This window comes from Pinus tabuliformis, chromosome 6 (genome assembly GCF_031772625.1).
Source record: "Pinus tabuliformis cultivar Carrire ecotype Pingquan chromosome 6, CPIR1, whole genome shotgun sequence".
Taxonomy (NCBI): Eukaryota; Viridiplantae; Streptophyta; class Pinopsida; order Pinales; family Pinaceae; genus Pinus; species Pinus tabuliformis.
In genome coordinates, this window is record NC_142292.1 from 1,784,622,440 (window position 1) to 1,784,633,815 (window position 11,376).

General features: G+C 37.2%; 1 protein-coding gene across 1 annotated transcript; it reads left to right on the forward strand.

Annotated features, from left to right (window-relative positions):
* The first annotated feature begins 275 nt into the window (after positions 1–275).
* LOC149266139 (protein NBR1 homolog) lies at positions 276–1,329 on the forward strand. Its single transcript, XM_089430060.1, has 2 exons — positions 276–433; positions 545–1,329. The coding sequence occupies exons 1-2, from the start codon at positions 416–418 to the stop codon at positions 1,049–1,051; spliced, it is 525 nt and encodes a 174-aa protein (XP_089286186.1). The 5' UTR covers positions 276–415; the 3' UTR covers positions 1,052–1,329.
* The last annotated feature ends 10,047 nt before the right edge of the window (positions 1,330–11,376 follow it).

Here is an 11,376-nt window from a genome sequence, read left to right on the forward strand (position 1 = left end):
CGTAACTACTCTATAACCCATATTTTATAAAAAAAAAATTTAAATTATAAATTGTTTTTCCATTTTATAACGATGCGACTTTTTAATCCTGCCTAAAATTTTAAAATAAAAATAAAAATCAAAACAAAATTTTGAAAAATAAAAGTAATCCATATTCACCTAAAATGAAAAATAATTAAAATATAATTAAGATAGGGAGATTATCCACCCAAAAACAAACTGAGCTTATCCACTTTAGAAAGTCACTCGTCATGATTATGATTTTGACCTTCTTGACCGAAACCCCCCAATGAAGCAATCAGATATATAAATGCTGATGGAAGGCTGAAGTTAGTAATGTTTTCCGCATTACAGAAACATTATATTTTTCCTTGCAGAAGCCGAAAGTGAATTGGGGAGCCTTTCGCATGTTAAGATGGTTCTGGTTGTGAAGGTAAGCAATTTTTTTTCACAGGGTTTTGGTTATTTCCTTTAATCTAGGGATTTCTATTACCATTCAGGTCTGGCAAGGGTTTTGAGTGACGATTTAAAGTTGCACTTCCAGGTTAAGTACCAGGGTATCCTTCGGCGTTTAACATTTCAACTCAGGGAAGAATATGTTCCAGAAATAAATTTCGATGTTCTCAAATCCAAAATCCGCGAGCTCTTCAAATTAAACCCTAACGCAGACATTTCCATCACATACACAGATGAAGACGGTGACGTGGTCACCATGGCAGACGATGTGGATTTCTTAGACGCTGCCCGTCAGGGTTTAAACCCTTTGCGTCTCGACGTTTCATTGGCAACGAAGCCGTCGAATTCAGAGAGATCTTCAGCCCCCGCGGAGCAGAGGTATGAAGGGATGGAACCGTTATTGGAGGCGTTGAGAAAGGTTTCTGATCCTACATATCATTTGAGGGCATTCTCAGAGGTTCCTGTTCTTAATTCTGTGTTCTCATCTCCAGCAGTGGCTGAACTCATGAGGTTGGGTACTGCAAATTTTGGGTCGCTTTTCGATGCCCAATCTCGTTCAGGGCAGAACAGTGAAACTCCTAATGGGAGGGAATAGATCCAATTCCATTGTGAACTGCGTTTTTTTTCTGTACTGTAATTCTGTTATGTAATTAGGGTTTAATAAACTTTCTCTTTCGAAGCTTGCACTTTGAAATATATTCGGGAAGCACTTATATAGGCTTTGAAAGTTTTGAATTGTGAAAAATTTGGAAGTCATATTTCTCTGTCCGCAAAATTATCTTGCCAAGGGGTTAAGTATGTATATGTTGTTTTATGAAGAACAGTTGAACGTGATCATGGTCATATGATATATATCATATTGAATTTACTGAAGATGGAGTTAATTGCGTTTTATGCTTGCAGTATTTTGGGATCTTCTGCAATCATCTATGTCTATCTCAATCATACTGGATTTGCTATAACATGGGAAATTTCGGCGAATTTGTTTGGATGCAAACTCTAGAGAATCAAATTTCCTTTTGCTAATATTCATACAAATATATTGCCTGTTAAAATGTGAGTTTTGGACAGTTCTGTAACGGATCCGTAGACAAAAATATTGGAAGTTACAGATCCATACTCTAATTTGTTTTCGATGTTCCAATGTGTCCCAAAAAATGGATCCAGGTTAGATCTGGTGCCAGCAAATTAGGGGTGGGGCAAATCAGTGCAACTATAAGACGGAGCATGGAAACGAGAGTAGATATTTAGAAATTTGCTGAAAGGTAGACCGTAGGATAACCTTCATATTCTTTTATTTTTTGGAACTTGGCTGTCTGGTTCAAAGCTTGCTAATTGCAGGACATTTATTGAGATGCTATAAATTCATGTCCATCGGTTTTAAAGATTCTTCCTACAAGATGTATATATGGAAAATAGTGAGACAGTGAAACAGGCTTCTTTGAGAAATGCTTGATGTTGGTTACCACACATGACCTTTGGAGAAGTTGCCAGCATTGCATTGGCAAGGGATTTTAACTTGATAGATTATGTAACTCTAATCTTTGTTAATATATTATGGGATTTCTACGATATTTATCCCCACTTTCAAGTTGAAAATGTCAGAAATGCTAATCCAGATTTTATGCTGATTTTTTTTTTGGTTTTATTTTATTTTTATTTTTTTATTTTTTATATGATGGAAGTTGGTATGTTTTAAACGCAGTTTTTCATTTGGCCTTCCCTTCACATAGGAAAATAAGGTTGCCATCTGTGTAAATGATAGAACTCTGAAGAGATGGGAATCAAGTGTGAATATACAATTGATTTTTCTTGGCTTACAGTGCAGCAAAACTTTGTGCGTTGCATTTACTATGGTGAAATGTAAATTGGGACAAGCCTTGATCAGTTACTGGTCTTCAGCGCTCAACTAGTTCTTTCTTTTTAAATATCTACTCGTGTCAAGAGTTCATCTGCTATATTTTTGTTGTGTTGTTTGATGGATGATGACTATATCCTTTTTGGTTTGCCATCCCCACCTGTATAAAGCCTGCATGAATGTGACGAGTTTTATGAAATAAATTGTCTCCTCTGCACCCTAGCAACCAAGATGGTGATTTTTCTTTGCTTGGTTTGGCACTTTTGCATTTCATGTTTCAACGTCACTTTTTTTATGTAGTAAATTAGTTATTTATGCCTGTGATATGATATTTTTTAATAAATCATTATTTGGTAGTTGGCATGGTGGTTTTTCTGGTTACAGATTTTAGATTATATTATATGATAACTTGATAAGTATAAGGTTATCCACGTGTATTTGTTAGTTTGAGACCCATCTGTATTAACATGCATGCATATGATGACCTTTGGAGAGGCTGCTAAGACAGCATTCGTAGGGAATTTAAGCTTCATAGATTATATAACTCGAATGTTCGTCAATCCCTGTCATGGGGTGTCTACTAGATTTGTCCCCAGTTTCACTCAAAAATGTTAAGTATACTGATCCAGATTTTATGTTGAAACCTTTCCACTTTTCTTATATGATGGAAATTGGTATGTGTGCTAAACAACACCATTTGCCTGGTTCTCTATTGACAATTTCATACTGCCAAAAAGGTTTCATCTGTGTAATAGATAAGTCTCTGAATGGATAGGAAAAAGTGTGAATATACAATTGATTATCCTTTGCCTACAATGGAGCAAACTTATGCAGGATATTTACTTTTGGGATCTAAATTGGGCTTGGGCTTCGATCTGTTATTGATCTTAAATGCTTTATCTGCTGTATTAAATTTTGATTGATGACTGACTATATTTGTTAGTGTGAGATCCATCTGTATAAACATGGGTATGATGTATTTTATGAAATGAATTGTTTCCTTAGCACCCTAGCAACCACCAAGATAGCGATTTTAACTATGCACTCTTGCATTTCATGTTTCACAGCTTTTATAAGTGATATTTTTAGCACATTTTTAAAACTGCAAAACATTTCTCTGACGACATGGTCCTCCTTACTTCATCTTTAGAAGGATTACGGAGGCAGTTGGATGCCTTAGCTTTGTTTTGCGATCTTCGACAGTCGACGGTCAACCTGGGTAAAACCAAGGTTATGATCTTCAATGTGTTGAAGAAAACTTTGGACCGTCACTTCCTATTTAGAGGGGAGGAGGTTGAGGCCACCAACACATATACATACTTGCGGGTGCAATTCTCAGGTCCCCGCTTCAGTTTGCGACCAGCGCTTTAGCCACGGATCAACAAAGGATATGGATCCTTAGCCCTTCTCGAGAGACAATGCTTTCGACATCACTTCTAGGACATCTCGTCCAAGATGAGTTTCGTGGACACCTTGATTCGTCCCACTGTTCTATATGGCTCATAGATTTGGGGACTGTCTTTACTTGAGTTAGATTGGGCTTTAGTTGAGAGAGTCCAGACTTTTCTTCTCCACCACATCATTAGATGGAAACAGAGAATACCTTAGCACATCATCCTTGCAGAGTTTGGAGCTCAACCCTTTTGGCTTGAGACAATCTTTAGTTTGTTCTCATTCTTGCATCGTGTCCGGGGATTTGCAAATTCGATAAAGAGTAGAGACCGTTACCCTAACTTGGCATATTGCTTTTATGAGAATATTGCTTGTTCTACTCCCTCGGGCTAGGCTAGATGTTGGTTTACAGGAGTTTCAGATCTCTTAGAGTTAGCGGGCATTCAGTTGGATCATCTCGCTCCTTTCTGATATTCCTTGGATGCTCCTAGTCACCTTCTACCTACTAGACAAGAGTTGAACAAGATCAAGGAGAACATCTACAGGCAGTTCGTCTAGGTCCCCTGGGTCAATCCTCCGGGAGGGTTGCGCCCAAAGATGGCCTCCTTCTACACTGAGCACTTCTTGGAGTTGAGAGACGGGCTCATTATTTGACCCCAGTATACGTTTCACCACTGGATGCATGCTCTTTGCATTCCTCTAGGCCAATTCAGAGTAGGTTCTCATAGACTTCGGGTAGAGACGGACCACCAGATTAATAGGCCACACAGAATTGGTCAGGAATGTCATTTATAGGAAGTAGAGACCGAGGTGCACTTCATTTTTGGATGCCCTATCTACAACGAGATCAAAGGAAGGTTCCATTGCTTGTTCAGAGAATTTCAAACTTTCACATGCTTTTTCAGGTATCCTGATCAGAGATGTTTAGCCCTATATATGTAGGAGGCTCTTAGGTTCCAAGCGCATATTCTTCAGCCTCCCATCAAACCAGACTGCACACAGAGGATCATGACATTGTTTAGGGTACTACCTTCAGACAAGGGCACAAAGAGAACGATTGATACCGTTTCTTATCCAAACTCTAGACCAATGAGGATCTATGGGACCTCACCCGCCACACGAGACCCTAGCCGTTAAACTGTCTCAGATCTGTCCCTAGAAGATGGACTATGTCCTCCAGACCTCAGTAGTGCACAAACTCCCACAGACAACGAGTTAGTGGACAGTCCGTACCTCCCACTGACCCCTCATCAAGCCAGCAAACTTTGTGGAATTTTTTTTAGTGCTCTTCAGTGAGTCTCAGATGTTAGGAGAGATGGGTCTGATCCTCTTCGTCTAGACATTCCATACATTGTATCTTTTATGTTCCTGCATTGTACCGTTTATATTTATGCATTGTATTTTTTATAGGAGACTTTTTGGTTCCCCGCATTTTATGGGCATCATTGTACTCAACAGGCCCTTTGACCTACTTTGTGGTCATTAGTTGGACATAAATACAATTATCTTATTTTATCTTATCTGGATACTTCTGCAATCAGTTATGCATTAAATCTGTGACTCTTATTTAATGTGGCTCGCACAAAGAACCTTTCAGAAGGGTGTTTCTACTGTGCACCTATAACAAAATTTGGATTCATGGCAGATTCAGTATTGATACTTCACGGGTGGAGGCAAAACAAAAATTTGGATTCAGGGCAGATTCAGTACTGATACTTCACGGGTGGAGGCAAAACAAAAATTTGGATTCAGGGCAGATTCAGTACTGATACTTCACGGGTGGAGGCAAAACAAAAATTTGGATTCAGGGCAGATTCAGTATTGATACTTCACGGGTGGAGGCAAAACAGTGCATTTATGATATGTAGGCTAGAAATAAAAGTAGATATTGACACATAGCCGAAAGGTGAGATAACCGTCATTGTTCGCAACGATTCACCCTTTTAAAGATGAATGAAAGTAGATATTGACACAGCCGAAGATATGTGTCAATATTTGTATGTAATTCTATTGCTTCATTGCATGTGTGAATGTTGTTTGTACGCTTATTTTCGAAAGTCAATTCTCTGTTCAAAGATTGCGAAGAAAAGAAATTTATTTAATTGCTCAAAAATCATGGTTATTGTTGTTTGGGATTCTTCTTACAAGGTCTAAATATGGAAAAAAGAAATATGTTTAAGATTCCTCTTATAAGGTTCGTTAATGGAAAATAATGTGATAGTGAAATACGCTTGCTTTAAGCATTTTTGATGTTGGTTCACACTAATACTCTTTGTAGAGATGTCTGAAATTGCATTGATAGGGAATTTAAGCTTGACTTTTATAGAGATGTCTGAAATTGCATTGGTAGGGAATTTAAGCTTGACTTTTATAGAGATGTCTGAAATTGCATTGGTAGGGAATTTAAGCTTGATTTTTTAGGCTTGATTGTAGGCAATTGGGTTGGTCTTGTATGGGTCAATTTTGTCACATAGTTACATCATATTTAATTTAAAATGTGGACGTAAAGAAATTTCGAATAAAAAACCTCAATCTTTATATAAAATACTTTGCCTGATTTGAATAAAAAAACTCATAACGTAAAGATACTTTGCCAAGTTATCTAGACTTTGGGGGTGGAATATTTTTTCTTCTCATTTACTATGATAGTTGGTATTTTCAAAATAGTGTCATTCACTTGGTTCAGCCAAGAAAATTCAAGCAAGAACATTGCCATCTGTGTAATAGAAAAATCTTTAAGATTGGCACCAAGTGTGAATGGGCAAATGATTTTTCCTCGCTGATAGCAAGGGAAACTTGTTTATGACATTTAGTTCTGGGACCCTAAAATGCGTGCGAACCGTCATAGTTATGTCTTATTTGCTCTGTCTATGACTTAACTTTTTCAACCTTCAACGTTTTGCGGAGGGTTTATCTGCAAATTAAAGTTCTCTTCTACCGTGAATTATGCATTAAACCTGTGATTCTATTTTAATGTAGCCCCTCAGAGAATCTCTTGAAAGCACGTTGAATTTTTGGTGAATCAAAGGATGGAAACACAAGAGAATCAAATATCTTCCTATTAATTTACATTCAGATGTGTTGCAGAGGGTAAAATTGTGAGATTGGGATTATTCTGTTATGGATCGACTGACCCAAAAATAGATCTGATGTCAGATTTTTTTATATCTGTTTCGGGAAAGCAGATTTGTACCAAAAATTTGCATCCGTTCTGAATTGTGCGGATCTGCTTTTGGTATGTAGATTTGTTAAAAAAAAAAAAAGGATTCAGAGCACATCCACTACAGGTACTTTGTAAGGGTAAGGCAAAACAGTGCATCCATGAGATGGAAATAACATTACATATGAAAACATATGTAGGTAAGATTACATTTTCATTCTGGAAGGATTTATCTTTTTAGAGATGATGTGGTGTGTAGGGTTAATATTGAGAAATAGCTATCCTTTGTGTGTCAATGTTTGCATGTAACTGTGTTAGCCACATTGCATTACTGGTTTGAAAGATTGCTAAGATAAGGGATTTAGATACTTGTTCAGAAACATTGCTATGGTTGTTTTATATATAGAGATGCTATGGTTGTTTTATATATAGAGATGGTGTGATAGTGAAAATATTCTCCTTACAAGGTTAGGTTTATATATTGAGAATAGTGTGAGGGTGAAATGGGATTTTTGTTGTTGGCTTTGATTATGATTCTCAAAGATGTTGATATTGTATTGATAAGGAATTTAAATTTGATAGATTATTTAATTTAGTTATGTAAATTTATACCTTGTGGGGTTAGAAATCTTATAAAAAGATACAAAATCTATTGAATACTTGTTGTTCATGTTAAAAGGTGTCAAAATTAACAAAAAAAAAAAAAAATCAATTAAATTTATTAATCATGTTATTTTAAAATTCTTATCATATTATGAAATAACAACATTAAAATATTGAGTAACTCTAATTCATTTCTTAAATGTTTATAGCTAGATGGCACTATTCCTCTTGATTTATATAGCAATTTATGATCATAACAACATCGAGCCCCAAATATAAAGGAGCATGAAAATTTGATGTTAGTTGAAACAACCTAATGCATGACCCTTCTTATGATTTAGAACAACATCGAGCCCCAAATATAAAGGAGCATGACAATTTGATGTTAGTTGAAACAACCTAATGCATGACCCTTATGATTTAGAATGCTCAAGTGAATAAACATGGATCTTTCTATACCACTACTAAAACATTGAATATCTCTCACGGACCCTTAAAATGTTTATAGCTTAGATAACACTTCGTATTGATTAATCTAGCACTTTAGAATCATAAACAACAACGAACTCCAAATAAAAGAGTTTGAAATTGGATGTTAATTGAAACAATCTAGGGTATTAACACGAGTAAAGAGCACTAATTACCATAAAAAAGGGTTAAGGCATCTAAGTACAAATAATTGATGGGTGCAATAATAGTGTTGCTGTTGGTAATTTTTTTTAAAGAATGAATCCCATTGTTTATCAAACTATTGGTGGTTTGATAAAGATGGAAACAATTTTTCAACGAGAAAGATTAGGAGGTGGGCAAGGAGAGGTGCATGTGTTTAGGGTTAGGGAATAGATTTGGTAGCAAAGTAGCTTAGAGTTTAGAGTAGGGGGCTACAATTTTGCTCATGCTCAATGGTAGTGGTGGTCTTACTCATGCCTGATCGCAATAGGCATCCAAGCATCCAAGCAGACTTTGTAAACAAGTTGTTCAAAGATGTAGTCACATGGTTGTAGAACTTGAGCCATGTTGAAATTGAAATGGAGTGGGGGTAGGAAAATAACCTAGTTTCAATCCCATATCTTATAATCTATTCAAGTGACTTTATGGATAGAGGAGTTAAAAATCCTCAAGGAAGGAAAATTAAAATATTTTTAGCCTAATAGTTAGATCAATGTACCCATTATTTATTCAACTTAAGAAGAAGTTGAAGTCCTCATTTAAATAAACATGGGATAAACCCTCTCCATAGTATATCAAAATCAACTTTGATGGTGCCTCCAAGGGAAACTTGGGGCCATTAGGGATGGGAGGAGATTTTAGAGATTCCCCGGTAGCATTCTCTCCATCTTTTCTTTGCACATTGATAACAACACCAACAATGGTGTAGAATTAATGTGATTATTGGAAGGATTGAAACTAGGGATTCAATTATGCTTTAAAAAACTTGTCATAAATGGTGATTCACAATTGCTCATCCCAACTTTAACTCAAATCTTACATGGTAGAAACCCTGTTAAAGTATCTATTAACTCTTGCTTGTTAGCAAGGTTACCACAAGTATTAGAGATGATTAAATATATTTAAGGTATTATCTCCTCCCATGTTTAGTGGAAAGCCAATGTATTGACTAATAGAATGGTTAATGAAGGAGTGAATGAAGTGACTCCAAATAGGCTATGAAATTGGAATGATGTTATTCCTAACTAGCTCAAAGATGAATGCTCTCAAGTAAACATCAAATATAGCGAGCATCTAGATGAAGTGATTTAAATTGATAGCATGACACCTTGTTGACGGTGCTGGACCCGCAACCATTTAAGGGGTCTCCCTGATATGTGGTCCCAATTAGACTTCACCCTGTTTGGGATAGGAGCCCCATCCATAATATGGTTCATTTGTTGTTTTCTTAAAGGTTTTCCTTGGCTATAATTGTTAGTAAGAGAGAGGAGTGCAAATGTGCCTTTGAAAAAAAAGTTAGTGTGCTTGATAAGTGTTTAGTTGTAGGTGTGTCAAAGTTCTTCTACTATGGAGGGAGGAAGAAAAGTGAGCCTCTATGGGAGAGGTAATAGTACCACCCTAGGAGAGATAAGGGACACTTGGAAACATACTGGTGGTATGACCCTAGAAGCTGGACTCCTTGATGACATGGCAATGTCAAGCCATTATTTTTTCTCCTTACTATGTGCCTTATTCTGAATGCTCTTCTGTCCACCTCCATATGGCTTAGAAGCAAGGAGTCTTCAATGATATTAAGTCTTTAACTGCGGTCATACACTGGTGTCCCTTCGCTTTCTCCTGATTGATCAACTTGCATAATCAACTACAAATATGTATTTCAACATGTTTCCCTTCTCCATATCTTTCTTCATCATCCTTTCATGGTATGATAGAGTATCCGCATCTACAATTCACTCATGAAAAGACAACATCAATATGATAAATCCATAGTCTAAGATGCTGCATGATGATCCACTATTTGAGACCAAACCAGGTGGTACGCCGAGGGAGAGGCTCAGTGAATACACAATTGTGCATCTCAGGCAATCAAGGGTGAAGCTTGAGCCTTGAGACTGTGCAATCCGCAGTTTAGGCTGGGCTGAGCAAGAATATTGCACAAGTTGGGAGTTCAGTGAGCCTGACTGAGGGGTTGAATAATGATTCTTCCTATTGTGCAGTTCTAGAAGGTAAAGCAGGTCAGGCGACTGCACAATTGTTCAACTCATGAGTTCAAGGGTTTGGCTTGAGGTTTGAGACTGCATAATGCGTAGTTGAGGCCAAGCTGGAGGGTGTGATTGCAGAGTTTTGGAGGTAAAGGTCTGGGATTGAGAACTGAGACTGCATAGTGTGCAGTCCTGGGAAGCAAGAACTGTGCATTGTGTAGTGTCAAGAGGTAGGGTTGCAACTTGAGGGCTGAGACTGCTCAATGTGCATTTTAGGAGGGTTAGATGAGGCTAAGTTGCTTGATTGGAAAGTTTTCTGAATTTAGCTAAGTGTGGGATCAAAAAACTGATGTGAATAGTGATAAGATTTGAATGTGATCACACACTTAGAACACTTGACGGAACAACATACTTCCCTCAGTGCGACAACTTTGCGATGACTTACAACAAGTGCGACACCAAATATACACTTTGCGGCGACCGTCACAACACTTGTGCAACAATGTCTAGAACTTTGGGAATGAGTGCGAAGGATGTTTACATGGTAAGATCAATTCATTTACACAAATATAACCCCTTGAAACCACCAAAACAAGCTTATATACATCGTGCAACACTTAACATGCGAAAATAAGACATTTTTCTTTTCTTGAAAAAGGGACCAAAACACTTAGAGAAAGAACATACAATGAGTTTCAATGTTTGTGATGGCAATATGAAAGACCAAGGTGGGCTCCGAAATTTGGTGCGGGCCAAAATTGTGGAGGGTGTTGTAGCAACGACAATACATGGCGACATACTTGTAGAATTCCAGCTTCTCTGTCATGGTTGAATATTTTGTGTAGGGTCTTAGTTCTTTAGGGAGTATTGCTTCACTGTGTCGATCACTTTTTCTTCCCCACTTACCCCATGAATATACATGTTACCCTTCTTATCTTCTCGATTGAACACAAACATAAAATCCACAATATCACAATGTTTCGAATCAGAAAGGCTAGTGTAGTTCGCGAGCTTTAGATTTTCAGAGTACAATTTTTCATCTCTAGTGTTGATCCGCTACTAGAAGGCCTAGACAATACCTTGACAGAGTCACTACAAGAACACAAAAATTGTTCTGCTTCCAGCGAGCCTGGACAATACCCCGATATAGTTGCTTGCTTCACCTCTATGTGCATGCAACCTTTCTCTTCTTTCGCCTTTATTTATAAATTTAAATAGGACTGTGCATTGACACTTATTCATTTTATGGCTGGAAA